At 34.9% G+C, this 27,522-nt stretch overlaps 1 protein-coding gene across 1 annotated transcript; it reads right to left on the reverse strand.

Moving 5' to 3' along the window:
* LOC150105879 (uncharacterized) lies at positions 1 to 27,477 on the reverse strand. Its single transcript, XM_090393650.1, has 7 exons — positions 27,348 to 27,477; positions 27,127 to 27,225; positions 26,680 to 26,785; positions 19,195 to 19,264; positions 6,528 to 6,579; positions 1,743 to 1,817; positions 1 to 280 (listed from the first exon to the last, which is right to left on the reverse strand). The coding sequence occupies exons 3-7, from the start codon at positions 26,753 to 26,755 to the stop codon at positions 119 to 121; spliced, it is 435 nt and encodes a 144-aa protein (XP_090249776.1). The 5' UTR covers positions 26,756 to 26,785; positions 27,127 to 27,225; positions 27,348 to 27,477; the 3' UTR covers positions 1 to 118.
* Between the last annotated feature and the right edge of the window lie 45 nt (positions 27,478 to 27,522).

Genomic DNA, 27,522 nt, shown 5'->3' on the forward strand with positions numbered 1-27,522 from the left:
CAGGATCAGAACAATATTTTTCGAATGGGATTACACTTTCCACAATTACATGGAGTCACTTTCTTCTTTCTTCTGGTTATGTGGAAATGATAATGATTTCACAGAATCAGCTCACAAGTCAATTCGAAATATCTTCTGATTTGAGGTTTCCTCTTCTAAGTCGACTGCACCAAGCAATCGCTATCAATATTAGCGTTTCTATGAAGTCGTACAATGCAACCAAAGACACTCCCATCCATAATCCAATGTAGCCTCCGATAATACTCAACAACTCTACTGGCTAAAAAAGATAAATTTTCATGGATTAAAACAGCGATTCTTTAAATATTAAACACAATTATAAATAAATAAAATATTAAACACGATTATAAATTATAAATAATGTGAAAATAAGGAAACCATGTCATCTCCCATACTCTAGTAAATTGTGTGAATCCAGATTTTAAGTTTTTGTTTGATAACTTCGTTCATCATAAATTTATTGCAAATATCTTGATACCAAGTAATTTTCTTAAGAATTTAAAGTGATCCAAACATTAGGCCTCTGATAACTTCCGAATTCATGAACCCATTATTGATGGTTAAATGGTCCCATTTCAATCCATGAAGGTAATTTCTTAAAGCAACTTTTGAGCAGAATTAAAAGAGAAATATTATAAAATATTCCCCTCAGTGAAACAGAACAGAAAAGGGAAAATGATTCACATTTATGTTTCTTTGATCGTTGTCACTTTTTACGCACTGCATCACTAAAGTCAAAATAATTTGACGCTATTAACTTAACACCAATAAATTAAACACATAAACTGCCGTACAGTCAAATTTTAATTGGTTATTTGATAAGTATTAAGAAATTGAGCTTTAACGTTTAGGTTTTCTCTTTATTAAGTAGTAGAAAATGCATATTAAAAAGGCTTCATCTAAGCCGCTTCGCATTTCCTGATGGTTGCATACAACCATCAGAAAATGTACGAATCTACATTCGTAAATTTACTTCGTGCAACTACTTGAAATTCTGTATTCCTTTTATCAGTAATTAGTTTACAAGTCACATTTGTACACGTTTTGAAAAAAAAAATTATAATCATAATTATTCTACATTCGCAGTTGTAAATCAGTTTGTGGTGGAGGTCAGTTCGCTTCGTATCAAATTAACCGTGACCAGAGAATGTGAGATTATCAATCATAATACGCAAATTTTATCCTCTCACGCTTTACACAAGAAATAGTTGCAGATCTACGAATTATAGTTATGTACATCAAAAGGAAAAAAAATTAGATTGCTTCAATATAACTGCGAACAATTATCTTCAAGCCGTTAAGTGAATCAACAACACTCATTAAGCACAGAATTTAATATTGTAATGTTAAATTCAGTATTTTATATTCTTCGTCGTTTTCCTAAATTGCTACGAGCTTTTTAAAAACTCTCCAAATACTAAAGAATTATATTTTTCAATTATCGTGGAAGTGAAACGAATCCGAATGTCCGCAAATTTTACACTGACAACCCAAGTATGAATAGGAAACATATACATTTTCTTCTGCGGATGGGAGTGTTCGTAATTTTATTGTTTAGCGATGAGTATATATAAGAAAAGTGAAAGCAGTAACAAAATATTTACTTGAATTTCAAAAGGTGTTGACATTTAAAATTAACACGAAATAACACAGGAACTTTAACTAGTCTATTAAATGCTGCGTTTTTAGTCTTTATATATAAGTTTAAAAAATACCTTTACCTGATATGTCGGAGTATAGGAATGTTCCACCACATTTCGGTCGAAATGAAATATAAAATGCACGCAGTCAGCACACTGAAATTTTAAAAACATATCCAGTTAGCCATGCAGGAAAATAATAAATTTAAATTAAATAACATAATTAATATAATGATATGATTATTGCGCTAATGATTCGAAGATCCAACCTCTTCACTCTAAAGTGAAATAATGAAGAAAGCCAAATGCCATTACAAAATTCTTTAGGAGTGAAAAGCGCTCTGCTTAAATACGATTGTATGTGGTATATTATAAAATTAAAGTATTTAACACGGAATAAAACAAAAAACGAAAGAAAGTTTAGAAAGATCTATTTTGGTTTCTTTTTATTTTTAAGTATTCCCTTCGACTCGGCACCATTTGTTCATCCACCGCTTTGGCTAAATACTCGTACTTAATGGAAAAGGTGTTTTACCGGACCTTCGGACCAATTGGAAGGTGGTAAGAAAGAAAAACGAAATGAAAATCCCGCATATATCGAAGAGATTTCTTCCAGAAATCCTTTGACTGTTTTTTGTTCATCCGAAAGAGCATCATTCTCCACAAAGAAATCTTGTATTAAAAAAAAGCTAAGAAAAGAAAAGATACTATAATTAGAAGAATTGGCAATGGGACTGAGGTTAATTGTTTCTAGTGATAAAAATATAAATTTACTTTAGAAATACGAAACAACAGAAAACAAAATACATCCTTTAATGTAAAATGACTAAGCTTCTTCGGTTAAGCAAATCTCCTCTTTCCTCAGTACTTGGTTCTCATTTAACATTAACATTTGAAACGATTTTAATTTAACATTTAAAATTATTTTATTTTATTTTTTTGATAACTTATTTAAGGCAGATATTTTAATTTAACGTTTATGTTTCCTAAACACTGTTATTCCTACCAATACGCTATGGCTACTATTACTACTACTGTTGCTGCTGCTACTAATAATAATGATACCTAATTAATAACTAATAAAGACCTGATTAACAATTAAGAGCTTCTATGGGTTGACTTTCAGTCTAATTTCGTTCAGCTTGCTTCATTCAGTTGCATTTATATTTCTTTATTAATTACGCCCTCTTGTTTAATTCTTTATATACTTCTGCAATTGTATATTGATTCAGTAGCGTACATGTTGCTGTGTCATTAGATTATTGCATATATTTTCGTTTTATTGTACAAATTTCACTTCCCTACCTTGGCCAAGGTAATGCATTTATAAACTTTTTGGTGAATTCTTTAATGTTTCAGGTTGTCTTTAAGCAGAGAATTTATTACACCTCTCATCCTTAGTACAGTTTTCATGCTTAGGTCATTTTCATCTTCACATGAAATCATGCAACTGAAATAGGTAAAAGTGTTAAATTATTTTGATATTTTGTTATTTATGACTTCTACAATTTGGTTTTCCTGTTTAGATTATCATGTCGTAATCGTCGAATACTTCTTTTACAATAAAAACAGGTTTCTGAAAGATTCTGTCCAGAATCTAAAATTCCTTCCGATTAATAGTAAAGCGAAGAATATATAAATTGGCATTTAAAGTTGGTGTTTTTTTTTTACTTTTTATCCCATTTTGTAATGATATCATTGAAATACGTTAAACCGAACTTCACATAGGGGCATTCCTGATACATCTTGCTTAATTTCTCTCTCAGATGAAAGTGACCTAATTGTAAATGGTATTACTTTCTTCTGGTCTAATTAAACAGCTCTAAAAAGGAATTAATTCATTCCCTTTCTCCTCTTCATCCACGAGTGGGGTTAGGTGAAGATGCTATAGAAGAAAGGCGATCGGAGGGCAGCCTTTACTAAAAAAGTCAGCTCGTGCTATCAACGAATCAAGGGATAGAGAGAGAGAGAGAGAGAGAGAGAGAGAGAGAGAGAGAGAGAGAGAGAGAGTCTTCGGAAGGCAAGCGATATCTTGTAGCTTCAATCGTAAGAGTTATAATTTGTGTGAAACAGCATATGAGTTCTCTAATCCTGAGTTTCCTGGAGAAAAATCCTACTGGACATACCATAGATCGACTCTAGACAGAAAGGCTGAAGAAAACGTTTGAAAAAACCTCCGCTATTTGGCGACTAGAATCGAAACAATAACGATATTACATCTGGCAGTCTCCTTTATAGAATTAGCGTCATTATTACATGCTTATACAGGTCGTTGGTGTTAAATGATATCACCAACCACCTGTATAAATCATTGAAATATATTTTAAAAATAAACAAAAATGTGTTTAAGGTTACATATTTTAACAACAAATAAATGAAAAGAATAAATGTTAGAATAACGTTTAACTAGAATGCTTCCTACTTAAACATAACTATACATAAAAATATAACGGAAAAACTCACGTAGAAAAATTATTTAATGGTATAATTTTCGCCCGTGTGTCACAGGCATCTTCAGTACAATTAGGCACAAAAATTAAACATTAACTGACAATTCCAAAAAGCGCCACCTAAGTAGCTGGTGTAAGATAACTAAAAAGGTCAATAACTTTCCTAAAAAAAAAAAAAAAAAAAAAAAAAAAAAATTAATACAATAAAAAGTTAGGAAAGATTAGCTGATTTGTAAAGTACTATCTCCCATAAAGGGGACAGACGTAAGCCGTCGGATCTGTTTAAGTTAGGAGAATGAAGTAGAGTTTCACATGCTTCTTTATAAAGGCGTTCCATGAGAAACTGACTTTTGTGAAGAACTCTTGTCTTTTTCCAATGAACTCTGTGTCTAGTGAAGATGGCATGTTCTGCAAGTCCAGACTTTTCAGGTTTAAAGTATTCAATATAAGATTGGTGTTCTTCTAGCCGAATGGAGGCAGATCTTCCCGTTTGTCCGAAATAACATAATCCACAAGAGCACGGAATCTGGTAGACACCTGGATGATTGAGATGTGGAAGCTTGTCCTTTGGAGAAGCGAGAAAGGTGGAGATTTTTCTAGAAGGTCGAAAGGCAACAAAAATATTCAGTGGTTTTAAAATTTTTGCTATACGTTCACTGATGCCTTGTATATAAGGGATGGTAATGCGCGTTATTTCCTCTGTGTTTGAAGAGGGAGACATATTAAATCTACTCAAAGTTCTTTTAATGAAGCAATTCTTATAGCCATTAGATAGAAAGGAAGAAGTTATATATCGTATTTCTTTCTGTAAAAGATCGTCTGTAGAACAAAAGGAGTGGGCCCGATGAACCAGTGTTTTAATAGTTCCTGCCTTTTGACTGGGATGGTGATGAGATTCCGCATGGATATAATGGCCTGTATGAGTCTTCTTTCTATAAACTGAGAAATGTAGGTTACCATCTGGTTGGCGAAGAATTAGAAGATCTAAAAAGGCTAACTGCTTATTTGATTCTACTTCTAGGGTAAACTTGATCCTAGGATGAAATGCGTTTAACTTATTGAGAAATTGTTGAAGTTCATCAGAAGAGCCATTCCATACAGCAAAAATGTCATCGACATATCTGAACCAATGAGTAGGTCTGGGAGAAATATTGTCAAAGATACGTTGTTCAAAATGTTCCATAAAGAAATTGGAGATAGCAGGAGAGAGAGGATTACCCATTGGAATGGCTCTTCTGATGAACTTCAACAATTTCTCAATAAGTTAAACGCATTTCATCCTAGGATCAAGTTTACCCTAGAAGTAGAATCAAATAAGCAGTTAGCCTTTTTAGATCTTCTAATTCTTCGCCAACCAGATGGTAACCTACATTTCTCAGTTTATAGAAAGAAGACTCATACAGGCCATTATATCCATGCGGAATCTCATCACCATCCCAGTCAAAAGGCAGGAACTATTAAAACACTGGTTCATCGGGCCCACTCCTTTTGTTCTACAGACGATCTTTTACAGAAAGAAATACGATATATAACTTCTTCCTTTCTATCTAATGGCTATAAGAATTGCTTCATTAAAAGAACTTTGAGTAGATTTAATATGTCTCCCTCTTCAAACACAGAGGAAATAACGCGCATTACCATCCCTTATATACAAGGCATCAGTGAACGTATAGCAAAAATTTTAAAACCACTGAATATTTTTGTTGCCTTTCGACCTTCTAGAAAAATCTCCACCTTTCTCGCTTCTCCAAAGGACAAGCTTCCACATCTCAATCATCCAGGTGTCTACCAGATTCCGTGCTCTTGTGGATTATGTTATTTCGGACAAACGGGAAGATCTGCCTCCATTCGGCTAGAAGAACACCAATCTTATATTGAATACTTTAAACCTGAAAAGTCTGGACTTGCAGAACATGCCATCTTCACTAGACACAGAGTTCATTGGAAAAAGACAAGAGTTCTTCACAAAAGTCAGTTTCTCATGGAACGCCTTTATAAAGAAGCATGTGAAACTCTACTTCATTCTCCTAACTTAAACAGATCCGACGGCTTACGTCTGTCCCCTTTATGGGAGATAGTACTTTACAAATCAGCTAATCTTTCCTAACTTTTTATTGTATTAATTTTTTTTTTTTTTTTTTTTTTTTTTTTTTTTTTTTTTTTTTTTTAGGAAAGTTATTGACCTTTTTAGTTATCTTACACCAGCTACTTAGGTGGCGCTTTTTGGAATTGTCAGTTAATGTTTAATTTTTGTGCCTAATTGTACTGAAGATGCCTGTGACACACGGGCGAAAATTATACCATTAAATAATTTTTCTACGTGAGTTTTTCCGTTATATTTTTATGTATAGTTATGTCTACTCACGGTTTACCTCTTTTAAAACTTACTTAAACATTCTATATTCTGTTTACTTACTGGATAAAAAGTTGCATCCAGATCCACTGCTTCAAAGCGATACTTGATGGTCCTGAAATATGCAGAATCTAAATGAGACATTTTAATATTTTGTATACGTTTAACATGGCGCCAAAAAAAAGCAAGAACTGTTACGGTTATGCTAAAAAAAGCACTGCAAGCGATAACAAGAAGGTTAGCCCTGCCAACAACTTTATTGTGAACATGGATTAATGAATTAACTGCCAAAATAGCGAATTTGAAGCAGATCATCAGAGAGACATCGCAGGAATTGCAAAAAGTTGAGATACTTTCAAATGAGTACAGGGAGAAAAAGAAAAATGAACAGGAAAATAAGAAACAACAAAGGAAAGAAACAGGTAAGTCAAAAAATAACGAAAATCAGGTATGGTGACTCTATAATAAAACATATATGCTATAGATGAGAGAGTTATAACACATCGAGTTTTCCTGGAGCGAACATTAAAAATATAACTGGAGTAATTCAAAAACAGAAAAGAAAGTAAACAAAATGGTAGTTGTAGTAGGTACGAGTGATTTAACTGATGATAAGTTCAGTATGAGAGAGGACATGAAAGGGTTGCTGGAAGAGGCGAGAGTGAAGAGAGAAAGTGAAAATCGATAGTATTTTCCTCGCTATGACAAAAATGAATAAAAAAAGAAGGGCTATGACGGCAAACGATTCAATGCGTAGGCTATGTAGCGAATGGATATGAGCTTTTGGATGTGTGGAGTGAGTTTGAGGGAAGATTGGATTTGTATAAGAGAGATGGCCTATACCTGAATTCGTTTGGTATCAGGAGTATGGAAAAACTATTAACTGGTATGAGACCTAACACAGAGAGTCACGGAAACTAAATTATAACGGAAGAAATGATGTGAATGTGATATTACATTTATATAACAAGTTATATAAATGTAAATGTTATATAACTGTGTTAAAGATGGGAATGGGATTTGTCATGGGAATGTTGACGAGGTGAGAACGATTTCGGGTTTGTGTTCGTCCGGTTTGGACCAATCATGTGTGTGCAAAGATATCTACGTATGTAAAGCATTAGAGAAGAATAGAGATCTGCAAGTTGTCCGATTGGGTCAGGCATACTGCAAACAAGGGTATACTAAAGAACATGAAGGTAGATTATTATGTCTGTACACGAACGCCAGGAGTATCAGAAACAAAGGGGTAGAGTTCGTTGCTTTGGTCAATATGTTGCGACCTCAGACTATAGGAATTAGTGTGAGACCTGGCTATCAGAATCAGACCTATTAACTGGTATCGAGTGTCATGGGTACAGTATTTTTAGGAAGGATAGAGTGGATAGGGGAGGAGGGGGGCGCGCAGCTAATGATATTGGATGACTTAAATCCAGTTAGAGTTGAGACCTATGAATGTAGTAATAGTACTAACAATATTTCACGAGGCAGTGAGTTTGAAGCCATCTGCTGTGAAGTGGAATCCAACAAGATAAATTACACAGTGGGGTGTTGTTACAGACCTGGTGGATAGGTTGCTGGTGATGAAGAAATGCATCACCAAATGGAAAAGATGAGCGCGAGAAGTGTAATCATAATGGGAGACTTTAATTATTCAAATATTGATTGGGTGGCAGTGGAGTCTCATGAGAGGAATGAAAATGCATTTATTGAACTGTTGCGGGACAACTTCCTCAAGTAGCATGTGACAGAAGGAACTCGAGGTCAAATAGTGCTAGATTTGATTATAATGTCAGATTATAAAGACGTAACTATTCTGCCTCCAGTTGGTGACAGTGATCATGAGGTACTCACTTGGGAGGTGACTAAGTTTATGAATTTTCCATTCAGAAAAGGTTACATGTTGAACTACAAAGCAGAAAATTATGACCAACTGAGTTCTGTGGAATTGGATCGGTTGCTGGATGAAAAGGATATCGAGTGTGTATGGGAAGCATTTAAACAATATTTAAATGATGCAATATCAGAATATGTCCCGAGAGTTCGAAGAATAAATAGAGTAGGAGTCAAATGGATGTGTAATCTTATTAAGCCAGAGTTTCGTAAGAAAAGGACGATGTAGAAGGAGTACCGTTTGCATAAGGATGACGTCCGTTATGAACGTTATAATCAGCAGCAGGCTAGAATAATCACGACTGTTGTACGGAAAGCAAAGTCTGATTTTGAAAAGAAACTGGCTCTGCGTGCGAAAGACAACCCACAAGAATTCTATCGATGTGCTGCAAGTAAAAGAAAGAACGAATATGAAAGAATAACTCTTCTAAATCCATATGGAGTGAAGGTTACTGATACAGTAGAGGTTGTTCAGTTAATGAGTGCCCATTTCGTTAAAAGCTATCAACCTAATGAACGCAACATTGAGCTCCCTGTTATCTCTTCACTAGATGAAGAAACGCAGGTGTGTGAGGCCGAGGTATTAGAGCTGTTGCACAAACTGAATAAGAATTCAGCAATAGGGACTGATGGAATATCAGCATGTGCGCTAAAGAGTGTTCAGCTGAATTGATCATTCCTTTGACCAGGATATTTAATATGAGTCTCAGAACAGGGACGATTCCGCAGGAATGGAAGGAATGTATGGCGATTCCATTTCATAAGGGTGGTGCAAAGACCGATGTATCAAACTATAGACGAATTAGTATCTCAGTAGTGGTGGTGAAGATTTTAGAAAAATTAGTTAGGGCCCGCATTCAGAAATGGATTGACAGTGAATCTCTACTTTGCAATGAACAACACGGGTTTACTAAGGGAGGGTCATGTTTTAGCAACTTGCTCATAATCTATGAAAATGTTATCATTGAACTAGACAAGGGGAATTGATAAACCATGATACGTTTGGATTTTGCTAAAGATTTTGACAGATACAGCAGGCTGTCATGTTGTATTTGTAAAAGTGGGTCTGGGTTATACAACATTAGCATGGATAAGAGGATGGCTGACTGACAGATATCAAAAAGTGGTATACGGGGGATCTGAGTTTGCAAGGTTTAAGGTAACAAGTAGTGTACCACAAGGATCAGCGCTTGGTCCACTGTTATTCAATCTGTACATTAATGATATTGGGAAGGATTTGACAAGCGACATACTGTTATTTGCTGATGATGCAAAGGTAGGCAGGGTAATCATGAATGCTGCTGATATGCAGTTCTTGCAGAATGATTTGAATAAGCTGGAACTGTGGCCATGGGAAAATGGGTCTCAGTTTAATGTCAGTAAATGTAAAGTCATTCACTTCGGCATGATTATCTATCCAATGTCGTATTATATTGGTGGGATTAGGCTAGAAGAAACTGATGAGGCTTGGGATCTTGGACTGTTAATAGATTGAAGTTCAGGGGCCATGTGGCAAAGATTGCAAATACAATTCAAAAGGTAATTTCTATGCTCAAACGAACGTTCACATGTAAAGATAAGGTGCTATTTTGCCTCTTTACAAGGCCTTGATAAGACCTTACTTGGACTATTGTGCGCAGGTCTGGTCTCCTGGTTTCCGATGTGATTCTGATATATTGGAGAGAGTACAAAGGCGAGTGCTAAAAATGATATTAGGCTGGTGGAATACTGATTATGAAGAGAGGTCGAGAATTTGTAGATTGCAGACACTAGCAAATAGGAGAAAGAGGGGTGATATGATTGATACTTACAAACTGGTGAAAGGATCATACTGGATTTCAATTGATGGGATTTTTTAATTTATGGAGGGTGGGGAAAGGACAAGAGGGCATCCTTGGAAGCTGAGAATGACGGCTGCCAAGCAGGGTGTAAGGGCCAGATTTTTCTCTCAGATGGTGGTGCGTGATTGGAATGGGTTTCCATTGGATGTTGTGAGTGCAAGCAGTGTGAATGAATTCAAGAATAAGTATGATAGTTGGTGTGTGTGTGTGTGTGTGTGTGTGTGTGTGTGTGTGTGTGTGTGTGTGTGTGTGTGTGTGTGTGTGTGTGTGTGTGTGTGTGTGTGTGTGTGTGGCCTCCCTCGATGAGTCTCTGACTCCCTGGAGGTCTCTTCTCTTAATAATAATAATAATATTTTTTTGTTAAAATAACAATCACAGTAATAATTTACAATTATTTTGTTCAGAGTTACATAAGTTGTATAATATTACATGTAAAAAAAAATTATTATTATCATACCTCCCGGGAGTCTACGACTCATATCGGGAGACCCTTCATTACACACACAGCTCATCATATTGAGGCTTGAATGCATTCATTGTCTTCACATCCACTACACTTCCAGGTTACGCATTCCAACCACCCTCAACCTCACCATCATTTACGATCTTTTTATACAACGTCCAGGGATGGCCTCTTGTTATTATTATCTTTTATTACCATTTATTATCTTTTATTACCATTTATTATCTTTATTATCTTTAATATCTTTCATATCTTGCTGACATCTTCCCACAAGATATTATAAAGTTATTTGATTTCGTAATACACTCTGGATATTTCTTATGTGAAAACAAATTTTACAACCAAGTGGAAGGAACAGCCATGGAAAGTCCACTCTCTCGCTCTTGCCAACTTTTATTTAGAATATCTAGAAGAAGTCCTGTTCTCATCTATATTCCCTCACCCATCCTTTTGGGTTAGATATATAGACGACATCTTTGCTGTATGGCCTCATAACAGAGACTCCTTACCTTCCTTTTTAAGCAGTATCAATTCCTTACATCCTCTTATAAAGTTTACCATGGAGATTGAAAAAGAAAAGTTATCTTTTTTAGACGTTCTTCTCCTCCGTTCACCTTCTGGTATTCTTACAACAACAGTTTACAGAAAACCAATTTTCACAGGTCGTTATATTCTCCAAGAATCTTCTCATCATCCTTGTCAAACAACATGAATCATAAAATGTTTAATCCGACGAGCCAAAACTAACTGTTCAACTTCTCATTTATTACAGAAAGAACTTTCGAGTATCAAAGATCACACGAAACAAAATGGCTTTTCCTAAAAGAGCACACAACATCTTTTCGATTCTTACAATCCAACACAGAACAGCAAAGATTCAATACGTCGAGTTCCAATTCCTTACATTTCCGGGATTTCAGAACCAATTTCAAGAATTCTGAAGAAATATGATTTAACAGCCACTTATACACCTATTAACAAATTATCCACCCATTTTCCTTCATCTAAAGATAAACGCTCAACTATGTCTCTACATGGTGTGTATCAAGTTCCTTGTAATTGTAATCTTTCCTACTTTGGACAAACTGGACGTTCTATAGAAAAAAGAATTCAAGAGCACCAGTCATCAATTCAACCCAACAAATCTGAGAAATCTGGATTAGCTCAGCGCCGAATAGAAACAAGCCACAACATCCTTTGGTCCAAGACGCTCCTCTTACACAGATGTCGCTACAAATTTGAACGTTTATTTAAAGAAAGTGTAGAGGCCTTACTTCAACGTCCTAACTTGAATCGTAATGACTGTATATCTATATCAAAAATTTGGCAAAGTTTAATCAGGATAACACATTATTATTTTTTTTTTGTAAATTTCCTATATTAGTCTAATGTTATTTAAGATCATTATATGAATTTCTGAAATAATATCTTTAATTATGACTTTAAAAATCTTTACTCTTCAATACTTAGCGATATGACATCATACGGCTCGTTCTTTGTGTGAATAATCAATTGTTCGTATTCCACTTTGTTTTTTAAAACTATTCCTATGTAGCCACTGAAGATGGTCTGTAATATTCAGACCGAAATATTTGGCAAATTAAACATTATTCTTGTGCAAACGTGTATATATTTCTAATCATTATGTCACAAGTATCGTTAAAAAATCAAATTAATAGATAGGAAGTTGAAGTTGAGGGGCCATGTGGCAAAGATTGCAAATAGAACTCAAAAGATAATTGCAATGCTCAAAAGACCGTTCACATGTAAAGATAAGGATGCTATTTTGCCTCTTTACAAGGCCTTGATAAGACCTTACTTGGACTATTGTGCGCAGGTCTGGTCTCCTGGTTTTCGATGTGATTCTGATATATTGGAGAGAGTACAAAGTCGAGTGCTAAAAATGATATTAGGCTGGTGGAATACTGATTATGAAGAGAGGTTGAGAATTTGTAGATTGCAGACACTAGCAAATAGGAGAAAGAGGGGTGATATGTTTGAGACTTACAAACTGCTGAAAGGGTCATACAAGATTTCAATTGATGGGATTTTTCAATTTATGGAGGGTGGGGAAAGGACAAGAGGGCATCCTTGGAAGCTGAGAATGAAGGCTTCCAAGTAGGGTGTAAGGGCCAGATTTTTCTCTCAGAGGGTGGTGCGTGATTGGAATGGATTGTCACTGGATGTTGTGAGTGCAAGCAGTGTGAATGAATTCAAGAATAAGTATGGTAGCTGGTGTGTGTGTAGTATGTGGACTCCCTCGATGAGTCTCTGACTCCCTGGAGGTCTCTCTTTTTTTTCTTCCGTCTGTGCTTTTTTTTATTGATTGCTAAAATATTTATACATACAATAAACATCTTGTGTGACATTGCACCTTATAATTTTACAGAGTTCAGCACTAAGTGCTGCAATTCCTACATTGGATTTCAATTATAATTTTTAATAATACTGTTTTGCCTTTATATTATGTATTTACAACACATGTTCTTCTAATATTAACAATGAAGATTATACAGAATTTTTGGTATGATTTTTTATTTTTAAAAAAAAAAATTTTAAACTTCCAGAAAGAGTGATTAAACATACACATTTCTGTATTTGCTTATAAGGATTACTTGTAGATGAGTCAGGCAAGTTAATCCCACCTACGTCGAAGCTTGGGTTAGCTTTTATGAAGCGAGTGGGATTTAGCCATCACTATTTGTGTTGTTGCTACTGTTTATGTATGGGATGTAGGCATTGGATGCTAGTGATTTGTGATGTGTATATTAGTGTTAATACTATCTTAATCTGATGTGATCTCACAAAAGAACCGTATGAGTTGTTGAAGGGTGTGGGGATGTAGAGGGTTGTTGTAGGTCGTGTTATACGATATGTGTCTCTGTTGTTTCGATAGATGATGTTAAAGTAATTCCTTGTTAATATCATGTAGAGTTTCAGCTTTTTAATGCTCAGAATTCTGTGTGTCGCCATGTGCTTGTCGGATATTGGTTGTTGCGTGTAAGGTGTCCAGATCACTGTTGACACGATTTTCCTGTGTAGTGTTTCTAATTTTGTTAGGTGGCTGTTTGATGTATTTGTATAGACTGTTATTCCGTATCTGAGTAGGGATTCGCAGATACCGTGATATAGAAGTTTTTTATGTTGGGTGGAATAATGTCTTTAACTTGGAAAAGTTTTGCTGCGATGATCCGGAGTTTGGTGTGTAGGTATTCTATATGTTTTGTCCATTTAAGGTGGGAATATATATACATACCGAGGTATTTTGCGTGTGTTACAGGTTTGGTTTGGGAACATTGGCAGGTATTTTTGTTGTTAATGCAGCGGTATGTGTGACAATATATCGATAGTGATGGGGGACGTATGATTCTTGGGTTGTGTATTAACAGCATCTGTGTTTTGGTGCCGTTGATTAGAATTGCGTTTTGGTGGAAGTATGTTGTGATTTTGTTTAGGTCTTGTTGTTCTTTGCAAAGAGCTGTGTTAATGTCTGTGTGGATTGCTAGTAGTGCAGTGTCATCTGTATATTGAAATATTTGACTTCTTATGGATATGTTAAGAACATCGTTAATGTATGTGTTGAATAGAGTGGGTAATAATACGGCACCTTGAGATACACCGTGTTTTACTTGTATACTCCGACTGTGACATGTACCTATTTTTGTTACTTGTGTTCTGTTTGAGAGGCAGTTCTTGAACCATGTATGCAGTGTTCCTCTTATACCTATTGAGTATAGTTTGGTGAGTAGTATGTCGTGTTCAAGTGTGTCAAATGCTTTGGTTAGGTCCAGCAGTATAAGGACGGCATACTTGTTTTTGTCGAGAGCTTTGCTTATTGTGTCGGCGATGTCTTCTAATAAAGTAATGGTGCTTTTTGTTTTCTGAAAGCCGTATTGGTTTTGTGAGATGGCGTTGTACTTCAGTAAATAGTTCTGGACTCTGGTGTGTGTTATTTGTTCTAGGATTTTTGAGATGACTGGTAGTGTAGCTATTTTTTCTGTAGTTCTGAGTATCGTTTCTTTTGCGTGTTTGTATATTGGCGTAATTACTGCAGTTTTTAGTTGTTGTGGAATAATGCCTGTGTCGAATATTATGTTCACGAGTTTCAAAAGTATTGGATTTATTTGTCCAAAGTGTGTTATAAGGTCTGTGAGTCTTATTCCTGGAGTCATCTTTGGTTTTGGTTTTAGGAGTGCTTCTTTCAGTTCCTGTTTTGTTATGGGTGGAAAATACATCGTTTGTTGTTGACTTTGTGTTGGTAGTTTTTTGTTGATCGGTGGTAGTTTGTCTTTTTTGAGTTGTGTGATGGTGTTTGTGAAACCATGGTTGAATGAGTATGCTAGTTCCACTTGGTTTATGTCCTGACCGAAGCTGTTTGCTATAAAATCTTGTGCTGTAGTTTTCTTTTTTCAGGTTACTAATTCGTTGAGTGTAGCCCATGTTTGCTTAATGTTGTCGTTATATTCCATGAATGTTTGGAAGTAGTAGCGTCTTTTTGCCCTACGAATTTTTGTTGTTAGTTTATTTCTTGTGTTTTTGTATAAGGTTTGTAAATGTGTGTTACTGGGTGACTTTTTAAGTTTTTTCCATAGATTTTCTTTTTCAGTAATAGTATTTAGTATGTCGTCATTTATCCATGGATTGTTGTCTGTTTGTCGCGTCATTTGTGTAGGTTTTGTTGCTTTTTTGTATATTTCTGTGAACTTTAGTTTAAAATTCTCATATAATGTTACGGGATCGTTTATTTTAAGTAGGGAATTCCAGTCTGTATTTTTTACTTGGTTATCGACAATGCTCTTTAGTATGATCGAGTTTTGTCGAGTTTTGTGGTGGTGGAAGGGGGGGGGGGGATAGGAAACGTAATAAAACGAAGTTGAGACAAAGTAGTGATCGGCAATTTTTACGTTAATTACTGATGATGTATATGTATGGATGGGAGCCCGTATATTGATATGATCAATGCATGATTGTGTTTGTGAGTTATTGAGTATTTCTTCTCTTGTTGGAGTTAATGGTAGGGTTTATGTTATACTGACTTAGTATATCAAGATATGTGTTTGTGATTGAAGAAGCGTGGTCAAGAGTATTTATGTTAATGTCTCCTATTAGGATGAGCCTGTGTGTTGTACGCGGTTCGATGCCACTTAGCCATGTTTCTAACTCGTGAAGAAAACTGAGTGGATTATTATCTGGGGGTCTGTATATTGTGTTTATTGTGTATTTGATACTATTGTGGCTATTTGTGAGTTCCAAAATTAGTGTTTCCGCATGTTCGAAGTGAGTTTGTTTTTCTGTCACATTGTATTTTTCTTTGATAAATGCCACAATGCTACTTCCTCTTTTGTTTGGTCTGCATAAGTTGTAGGTTTGATAATTATTTATGTTGTATGCTTAAATTTCTGTGTTGTTTATTGCAACTTCGGTCAGTATTAGCGCATCTATGTTTATCATGGTATAATTAAGCTGTATTATCAATGTAAGCCAGTGTTTTTTTATACTTCTTATGTTTGTGTGTATGATTGTGAAGTTGGTGTTGGTAGAAATGTTGTCTGACCATTTCTTCAAAGAGTCAAAGAGTCAAAATGAGTTCTAATCTTATTCTTAAGGATGTAAAGAGTTAGTGTTTTATATTGGTAGGCTGTGTAAGTCGGATTCACTTGTAATTATGTATACTTATGAATGAAATTATGTTTTCATTCTTTCTCAAAAATATCTGGGAATTCTTTGTCCACAGGAACTTGTAGTTTTTCTCTGTTTTTGTCTTCCTTGCCTGGTATAAAAGATTTTTGAAGTGTGGAGTCCAGTGTTCCGTTATATAGATTGGTGTTTGGAGTTTCTTATCAGTTAGGGTCGTTGTTGTCGGCCTTGTTTTCTTGCTTGCTGTAAGAATGGAGTCTCTCAGATTTCTGTTGGTAAAACGAGCGATGATTGGTGGCGCTCTCTCTTTATTTTTTTGTGGGCCTCGGTTGATATAGGTGATATCTGTGGTTGCGATTTGAATTCCAATTTTGCTGCCGATCAGTTGCATTATGTTGCTTAAGTCTTCTGTATTTTCTTTCATTATTCCCTCAATTTGAAGTTCTTTTTGTCTTTCTTTTTGTAGCATGTATTCCATTTGACACTTGAATGTGTTTACTTCTTTCCGCAATTCTTGATTTTCGCGTTGGAGTGTTTCTTGCGTTTCTATCGCTACCGTTAATTTCGTCTTTATTTCTCGCACGGTTCCTGACATTTCTTCAGTGGTCTCGTTATTGAACTGTATGCAATGTTCATACTCCTCGAATTTTTTGTTAATTTGTTCCATGTGTGCATTTAATAAGGCTTTCACCATGAGTTTAAACGAATCAAAGTTATCTATAATTTTAGGATCCGGAAGAGGCTTACCTTGATGGGCATCATTACTTTTCTTTGGTGTCTGGTCTTTGTTCTTCGTTTTCTCACGGCACTGTTGACATCGCCATTCGGTCCGTTTCACAGCTCCTTTTGCTTTCCACGTGCTTTCTGAGATCCCTGAACAGTGGAAGTGTTGTTTTTTGTTACATCCGGAACACTGCGGCCCGTCCCCTTCATCGCTTAATGGCTTATTGCATTTGTTACAGCTAATTTTGCTTTAACTTCGCTGGGTGACCTTTAGCCTTTCTTCCCGTTAGCGACTATAGTGCGACTTTTAAAATGGCGACGTCCTTTGTTCTTCGTTGGCTGGTGACTGCAGTACACTCTTAGAACTTCCAACACTGAAAATTTGAATCTTACCTATCCGATTTTGGTAATTTGAACGTCCCTGTCTTCAGCGTGACAAGTAGAATTAAATAATAGCACTTTCAAGTTAGAAACATGAGTTAATTAATAATAATAATAATATCTTTTTTTTTATTTAAAAAATAATTAAGCTGGTGTGTGTGTGTAGTAAGTGGCCTCCCTCGATGAGTCTCTCTCTCTTAATAATAATAATAATAATAATAATAATAATAATAATAATAATAATAATAATAATAATATACCAAAAACTCTATACATTAATGTACATAGAGTTATATAAACAATACAATTAAACCCCGGCTTACGAGCTTCGCTTTACGATGATCGTACGACGATTTTCTGTTATAACCACGCCCATTTATAACATACTCTTATGACGGTATTAGCTACATCAGGGTGTCCCAAACTGTGTTCCGCGATACACTACGGTTCCGCGGAAGGTGAATAAGCGTTCCGCGAAAAGTTCTCCTGGGCTTTCTCATTTTAGTTTTCTAAGCATCTTTCATGAATAAATAAATAAAAATAAGCAGATTATAACAATGGGCGGCGTATCCTCTGTTCTCAAAACTGAAGTATGAGATCTGTGTAGAAAATGTCAGTGACCAAGTGGCACATTTTTAAACATGAAAATATTCATGAAATATCAATAATTTTCACACATCGAAACCTTTCAACATTTGGGGAAGGGAATACCGCTGTTTATGCCCAATCATAAAATTTGCCTGCAAGACGATTACAACAATCGTAGGCGTATCCTCTGTTCTTAAAACTGAAAGAAATAACATCTGTGTTGCAAATGTTAGTGACCAATCAGCAAGGAAGTATAAAGAAAAATTTTCCACTAAGATTGAAGATGAAGGTAGTCCGTATCCGGTTCTCAAATCTAGTAATACTGAATACTTTCTTCGCAAGTTCGTATTGTAGGGTGAAAGGTTCGAAACCGTAGTGCCGTTATTTTTTAAAAGTAATAAGCCGACAGATTTAAATTTTAATGTGAATAAGAGACATGGGACTTTGGTGTTAAGAAATCTCTTATTGAAGGTTTTGTGATGCAACAGATAGTGAGTCATCCACCTCAAGCCTACAAAGCGATCTCCAGGATGTACAAAAGGAGGAGAAAACTACCAGCACACAGGAGAAAAAAAGTCTGCATTCACTCGTAAGTACTTATAATAATATTATACATTTTTGGTGATCAGAATGGGATATGTCAATGAAAATCAGCACAAATTAAATTAATGATGATTATGTTTAATCGATGTTTCATTAATTGTTAATTAATAATCAATTATTAATAACAAAATTCAACTAAATTAAAAATGAAGTATTTATAAAGAATACATTACAAAATAACCAAGTTGTTCCGTGAAAATTTCAGGATTCGTGAAATGTTCCATCGTCGGAAAAGTTTGGGAAATGCTGAGCAACATGATGCTCTGGTGAAAAATATCATGCGCAACCTGTTTTGATACCAATTATTTGATACCAATTAAAAGTCCAATGTTGTTTCATAAGGGAATAATTAAAGTAATAATCGAATATGTTAATTATTATATCTTAAACGTTGTCATTTCCTTAAAATTAAAAAAAAAAAAATGAGCATTAGTCAATGTGCAAGTTTTAACATTATAATGTATGAAAAAGGAAATTGAAACGATGTTTAATACATGCAAATAATTCGTTTGTTTGAGATAAAATTTCGGACAGAATAAAAGTTACAATCTGTATGCGATAAGAAAATATATAAAGTACAAAATCGAATCCTTGTACTTACTCACACGCAGGACTGCATCTTTCATCACAGATTCCCAAATACTCGTTTTTGTCTATGCAAAATTCAGTGGCTGAAAAAAAAAAAAGAAATTATAGAAAAGAATATTTATAAGACAAAAAAAAAGGTTTTTACAAAAATAATAGTTCCTACCAAAAATCAATGCACATTATTCTTATAACATCAAGATATACGCAATTAGCCAATATTCAAATTATCTAGCATCTGAAAGAAATCAGGGATTCACTCAACTCCATTTCTATCTCGCTTACCGAAAGATTTCATGCCTTTCATCTGAAATATTATCCAATGTTAACCGGGAATAATTTCAAATTTACACTTACAAACGTGTTGAAGAAACACCTGCTCAAATAATCGTGGAATTCCATATCAGGATTTATCTAAGTTTCGATAAGTAAGTCCTAAACTACTGCCTAACAGAAGCCGAAACTCATCAAGTTAGATATCACTTTTTAATATCTGGATAGCAGCCTGCCATGAATTTTCGGAGAAAACCTGCGATATTTCCAAAGTACACAGAACTTAGACAATAACGAAATGGAAATCTATCTGGTGGAACGAGATTACTTTAGTCTTTAATATAGAAGGATTGCTGGCGGCAATTTTTGACAAAGTATGCCATTCCAACAATTAGTATGAAGGCGGAAGTGTAATCAGATTGCGTCAGGGATTAGATCCGAGGGTCGTTTCCGATGGAACCATGATTGGGCCATCCCACACTGATATTTCGGAATGGTGGGATTCCGAAATAAAGCGAACATTTTATGTAATTCGGACATTTTCCGGTATACCAGCTTGCATATGATAACAACCAATGTGACAACGCAATGATTGCCAAATCATGGATATTGAAATGGATAAATGAAAAATTGAAGAGATAGGAGTGAGAGGGAGAGAGGGAGAGAGGGAGAGGGAGAGGGAGGGGAGGGCCGATGTAAGTCTGCTTAATCTCTGCAGTTTAGTCAATTTCAGGTGAGTTTCAATGAAACGTAGAATTAAAACACGGCTCGCTTCATTAGTGGAAGTTAATATTGCTCCCCCCCCCCCAACCGGCCACGACGTCTTCTATAGAAGACGTCGGGATAAATCTGGATACGAAGCTCTAAAACCCATTGAATAACATGGATAAGAAGTGCAATTTGGTGTCACTATTTCATCCACATTGGCCAGTAGGGAGGTTGAAGGGAAATTGCTACCAAATTCCATTAGAAATTAGGGGAATATCATACCCGACTTACGGAAGCAATTAAGCACTACTAAGATGGCACAACATATTTATGCATGTACGTAGAATTCACGGAGGTGGAATGTAGCACATCATTTTTAAGTAGTGGACAGCAGTTGCTGAATTAATCTTAAAAGTGCAGATATTGAGAAAGACTTTTGGATTTGGTTATTCGCGGGAGCTTTTCCAAAGCAGAATGCATTTGGGCACGTTAACAATAGGATATTGCATTTCTTATTAACATAAGAGGAATAATGCATTAGTAATCACAAAATGCTCTTCATCCAGGTTTACTGATCTGTTGTCTCTAATAATAGTATCAACATTTATAAGTAGCTTATACGTACTTCGTATGGACCGTTTCTTCCTATTCACCGCATTATCCAAATTTAAATCTTAGTTATAATTTTGTATTTCCATCGGAAGCAGTTCTTCGTCTCGTGTTTGGAACCACTTGTTTATATATTTGAAATCAATATTGTCTTATTTGTTGGTATGTTTTGCAGATTATGGCGTCGGGCATTCTGGCCAATCTTTTCCTCTTTATATTCGTGGGTAATTTCGGTGTTATTATCAAGTTGATCAAGCTGATTGAGAAATGCAGTTTATAGTTTCTTCCAACTCTTCAATGGAACAATAATAACTGGTTTTATAATTACAATAATAAATGGTGGATTTTAGAATAGAGGCGATTATCCCCCGAGCTGCTCTTATAACACAGGGCTTGAAGCAACTTAAAATTAATACAAGTTACAGTATGAGATTAACTAGATGGAACAGGGGATTGGTCATCGGATAAGCATGAAATATAATCAACAATAACATATCCAGTGAGATATTTTTATCTCTCTAATTTTCCACTTATGTACGAATTTGTGATCTTCACCTTGTGAGTATGAAATTTCCAAATTTCGAGGTCATGATTTCCGTGCTCACCGATGAGAAAAAATTCGGAAATTACAGGTTGTTATTGTTATCTAAGTTATTCATTTACTGATCTAGATAAACATTCAGATGGTTCGAAGCCGACCTCCTGAGTACTCGGTTTTGGGAACCTCTATTATTCAACATGAATGATTCAGTTTCTTGAATTAATATTATCTTAATATCTATGATCCTGTAACTTTACATGGCGGCCTCAAATTATAGGCCTTTGAAGATATATTTGAAGAGTCTTTGACTAAACATAACTTTCTTCCCCTCTATGTATAGTGAGATAGTGTCTATGCATCTCTCTCTTCCTGATGTATTTCTACCCTGTTCGGTTTTAATTCTTATGTCATTAGCAAACACCCTCAAACAATCTGTTCTCTCTGAAAATAACATACTATTTGCATTCTATACTATGACTACATCATCCTCAATCAGTCAAGTCTCACTAACGCCTATAGCTTGTGCGCATTTTGAGCTAATTAATATTAAACACTTCTTTCTCTCCCTTATTCTGAATACTTCTGGCATCAGTATCCATAAAGTGCAAAACTTCCTTAACCCCAAAACTTCCTGCAATTTGCGTTGATTATTACACTAAAACTAGAAACGTGGGAGAGCTACATAGATCAATATGTGTTCTCACTGAAATATCTCTCTCTTCCCGTATAAATATTCTTGCTTTTCTAATTCTTCCTTTTTGAACTCTCACTGAACAATAGGTTTTCAAGATTCTTAACGACGAATGCATTAGTTCATATTATCTTGCTTACAAATCTCGCTTGTACTAAGGACTTTTTCATATCTTCTAGAATACCACATGTCACCTTTGAAATCATTAGTAACAACCAAAATAATCCATCTTCTCTTCTACCTTTTCTCTCTCTCTATATAAGCATCGCTTATAGATATAGAGAGAAAAGTCACACTTGTCACACTCCATACAATCACAGATAACTTTTTCTGTTATCTGTGATTGTATGTATCATTTCAAACAAAAAGATGTTCTTTCTTTGTCCATTCATATAAAAATATTGATACAAACAGATTTCTCGTTAAATCGGATTTATACGAGACCTACTGAAAATGAATAAAATACGCTTGAGGTCGCATTGTAATTCTAACGGATAATATTTGCCATGGATTGCAGTAACATGGATGTTATTGCAGTTTATTACAGGCTATGGATTGCAGTAACTGCAGGCATACAAGTTTCTTCATATGTTATATGGAAATGAATGTGATCTCCCGATATCGAGCACAAGACACCCTCACCCTCATTTTATAAGTACAGGTCTCATTTTCTAACACAAATAGACTATTTTATGCTTTCGTTCACTTGTGGTCGAGTATTTCAGGGATTATCACCATAACAGTGAGAGTGAATATCTCTTATCGAAACTACAAGAAAGACAAAAACGTCTGGGAGACGTTTTTGTCTTTCTGCTTAATTTCTTTAAGAGTTTATTATTTATTGGGAGATGTTAGTAAACTGGCATGCTATGCTTATAAATAAATTATTAAAAAAAAAAGAAAGAAAACGTTTAGCTAACAATTATGAAACCACACTCCTCCTTATCCAATTGATAATATTACTCGTCTAAACAGCCTAGTTTAATAAATATTCAAATATATTTGGCACTAAGATGTCACAGATATCTGTATACAAAGAACAAATATAAACGCGATTGTGCTTTGTTTACTAATCCTAATTGTTGTATCAGATGATTCTCATTACAGATGACGAATCTCTGATAATAATTAAAAGTATTCTTTCACTTACTACTTATTTATAATTAGCCGCAATTTACATATCAAAAGACACAAGAATAAAAATACTTAGCCTGTTTTATTTTTGTGTGTCCACTTTTCACCAGTGAAAAGTAGTTCGTTTTATTTCAAAATGCTTGAAAACAAAAGGATGACTACACTGTCACAGCGGATGGATAATTGTATGTTTCGAACCGTAAATACTGTAGTATTACTGTGTAAATGTATGCATTTTGCAGTGTATTTTTATGTTCTACACGATTAAAAAAAAAGTCACATTTTTTGCGAAAAAAAAAAAAAAAAGAGAATCGATGTATAAGTATTGGATTTGTCTCATACCCTTCAGTAAATGATGGGAATTATCAGCATCTATGCAGTGCTAACTTACATTAATTAATAATAATAATATTATATATATATATATATATATATAATAAAAAAAAACGTTTAAAACAAACACAGTTGAAAATTATTCGAGAGTATTTGCTTCTCAATGCGAAAAGCCTCTGCTCAAATCACAAAGCAATATCTTTTATTTTTGGAAAGCGAAAAATTCATTTGGTAGAATCAGTTTTCTTATCCATAACGATAAGATGTCAATCTTATCGTTATGGATAAGAAATAAGTCCACATGGAGTGGTCTCCATGTTGGACTGATTTTTGTTGTTCAACTTTCACAATGTTACGAGGAAGGACAATGAATAAAATTCCGAATTTGCTAGTTGTGCCACCAATAAGAGTTTATTTAGCAAACCATGTCTGCGTGTTAAAGGAAAACCATGTAAGAAGAATGCCTGTTACCTAAAATAGCGTTTTCTAAAGTTGTTTTCGTTTTTCATTTAAAAATTTCAGTTTGAGTTTGACGTTTACAAACTTTGACAGATCTTCGAGTGTAATGGCGCGGGGGGGTGAACTATTGTGACTTTATATCTGAATTGCTGGAAAATTATCACGAAAGTGTAGTGTACGAATGCTAATTTAGAAAGAATTGAATGCACATCATGTTTGAATTCCACAGGCTATGGATTGCACTAATATGGATGTTACTGTAGGCATACCATTTTGCTCGTTTGTTAATGTGTAAATGAATGTAATCGGCCGATGTGACATCATTTCCTTGCTTAGTATGCCTGCTGTGGCGTAGAAATATGTCACGACCGATATCGTAGAAAAATATAGAAATAAATTGAGAGAACTATAAATGGGTGTTTGAAAAGTCGGAATTGCTTCTGTCTACGCCCAGAAATAGTAATGCCATTTAGTTATAAGATATAAAATAATTTCAAAAATAAATGAACAGGCTCCTACTCTGTATATATTATAAAGTTATAAAGTTTTTTCTTAATAAATAAAAAATCAATCGCGAGACATTAATCGAAGAAATCGTTAATCTCAACACTGTCGGTCCTGATTTTGCAGAAGAGACCGCTTTCTGCTCTTCATCTATTCCAGCACCTGCGTTCATGTATACGAGCATCTTTTATATGACTATGTATTATCAGAAGGTGAGTTCCAGAGCCGATTTTTTTCTGAGTTAGGAGAAGAAAACCAGATTCGAGAAAAAAACAGAATCCTACAACAAATTCTTTTTTTTTTCCTCAAATCTATCATCACTGGAGAGATCAATTATCTCTGGAATGGGAAAATATTAATAATAATAAAAACGAATACGTGTGTGCATTTGCTGTATTTGAATACAAATTAATATTTTAAACTAATTGTTTAAAATAAACAAATCATAGTAAACATGAATTTCATTAATAAGACTTCTGTCGCATGATCTGCACAGATATCCAGATGCTTGGATGGACCTTCTGGATTCAAATTGCATTAACACTCCATGTGAATGTAGAATTATCTGTGAGAAAAATATCCCAAGGATGCAAAATATACTAAATATAGTTTTGCCAGGATTGTTAAGTTCTAACAGTATCACAAAAAGATGATTAATCGCTCGAAATTTACGACGATGAAAACAAGTCAGGATTATCAGAGATTCTCTACAATAGATCATAACCATAATATTACTATACTAATCATTTCCCTGTTACTGTAGTGTTTGCAGAATTCCTGAAATTCTTTCCCTGTTATATTAAACGGAAATAATCAAGTTAAAACAACAAGCCATTCCTATAAACCATGTCAGATTATTAGTGGACAATCACAGGGCGCCAGCTAGTACATTGGAACTCAACAGCTAATATAAATTTAGAACATCAGGAAAAGGAACTCAGAACTGAGAGAGTACCAAGTCAAGGAGATCCAAAAGATAGGCATTTAATATGCGCATTCTTACAGCGTTTACCTAAGGAAGTGAGATATGGAGCAGCGACTAAAAATCCGGAGGACAGATTGCAAGTTGCACAAAAAGATTTGGGGAGAAATGTTCCACGTAGAAAAATTGATAGAATTAGAAATAGCGAAGTTAGAATTAGAAATGAATGCAGTACAGGATGTTGTATACATAAATGACCACGCAGTAATCCTATTGACGGTTTTTCTAATGACAGTAATCTTTTCCCTCTTATGCATACGAAACGCCGTGCTGCACTTAAACACCTAAAACTTAGAGATCATCTAGAAGATTGACATCTCTGAGTCCAACTTCAAGATCATCTAGAATCGCTGTACCAAACGCTGATCTTCATGCCATCCCTCGTTTAAGTGATAAAATGTGGTCAGCTCCAACGATTTCGAAACACAGTTTTGCTTGATTTTATTTTATTTGTTTCTCACAAAAAGATATTGGTTATTTCTCCTTTCCCTTGATATTGTTCACCTTAAGCCTCCAGAAAGTCTAGAACTTTCTGGATACTTATTCGTAACCTATCATTGCACAAGCACAGCACTCGTTCCATCGTCAGTTTTCATGAAATGTCGCTCAAGAAGTTACTTTTCACCTGTCCAGATGATAGTTGTATACTACACCACCTATGTTTGGAGAATGTTGTTCTTACATTTGGGTGGTACACGTAAAAACTCTAAACATTTTCTTGGTCCTGTCCGAATGAAAGAAGAAAATCGGCTAAACGGCAATTGTTGTGTCACCGACACTCCAGGTACTATCTTATAGGTAGTCAATTCTGCAATATCTTTTTCCTCATGGGTGCTGCTCACCAGAAATTACATTCATAAATTTCCCTCATTTCTACTAATCCTACAGCACGAGCAACAGCTACACAACATCCATTCTGCACCAGATGAATCGTCGTAGCGCAGACCCTTGAATCCAATTCCGCATTCATTTCACTACCTCAGTTATTTTAATTATTAAGTATTTTCCAAAGACAGCAGTTTCAACAAAATTAATTTTTTTAAAAAAAAAATGAGTTTCTCTTATACATCAAAAGTTGGCTGTTAAATTTCTTCGCCAGCGCATTATTCATTTTAATATAAGTATTCATTACTTGTTTTATGTTTCTAAGAATAGAAATTAATTGATCTGGAAGTGGCATTTTCATGCCAAATATTATATGGGATAATCAAATTATACTTAAAACTGTGTTATATTTCGATTCGAACTGTTTGAAAGGGTAACTTACAGTTTCGCTTTCCACGACTGCTAATGTACGGCCTGTAGACATATGGCAACTTGCAGTTTCGGGAATCAGCGAGCATTTCCTCTGCTACACACGCGAAATGGCATTCCTGGAACATGAAATGAAACAAATCGTGTGCTTAACAATTTAAGTAATAATGGAATAATTAAATACGCTTTGTAATTTTATGTTAGGTGTCCTCGGAGGGTGACATTTCAGAACTTCCAGAATTATATCAATTTCGGATAATTTATTTTTATTTATTTAATCGCACGGATGATCGTGTTTCCTAATCTATTGCTGCAGAAGATGATCATTGATTGCTAATCCAACTATTTAATTTAAATTTACGATAAATAAATATCGAATTCCAAGGAACAAAATTTTAGCACTAAGTGCAGCTTAAATTGAGAAAGATATTTAAAAGTAAAATATTTAAATCGTGATTACCTGATAACTCAAAGGCTCAAATTCACCGCTGAATTTCCTCAGACTCAAATAGTCAGTGCAGTTGGTCGCATATGGGTATGGAAGAAGTTTGCTCGTTTTCTGTAAAGGTATTAAATTATTGTTACACTGTCTTATTTATATGTTAATTTCCTTAAAAGGCAACTAAAATTAGTGTTGGAGAACAACACAAAAACCTAATTTTATATAACATGCAAACTCACTCTTGTAACCTTGAAATTTTTCCAAAGTCCAGTAGGAATAAAGTCGGCTTTTTGATCTGGATTATACAAGGAATACGGGGAATGAAAGTTAACTGAAATTCCTGCTTTCGTTATGAAGGAGTGCTCTTGTGATAACTGAGATATATTAATATGCAGAACTGTCTGATATTCTGAA

This window comes from Typopeltis vanoorti, chromosome 6 (assembly GCF_054136105.1).
Source record: "Typopeltis vanoorti isolate ZY-2024b chromosome 6, IOZ_Tvanoo_1.0, whole genome shotgun sequence".
NCBI lineage: Eukaryota > Metazoa > Arthropoda > Arachnida > Uropygi > Thelyphonidae > Typopeltis > Typopeltis vanoorti.

Bases quoted from the DNA above. Each gene is read 5' to 3' on its own strand.
- LOC150105879 (XM_090393650.1), bottom strand. From the start codon at position 26,755: ATGCTCGCTGATTCCCGAAACTGCAAGTTGCCATATGTCTACAGGCCG. The intron at 19,265-26,679 runs GTAAGTTACCCT...TTTTTTTTTCAG, and splicing joins CAGTCGTGGAAAGCGAAACT to CCACTGAATTTTGCATAGAC. The intron at 1,818-6,527 runs GTAAGTAAACAG...TTAAAATTTCAG, and splicing joins TGGATGCAACTTTTTATCCA to TGTGCTGACTGCGTGCATTT.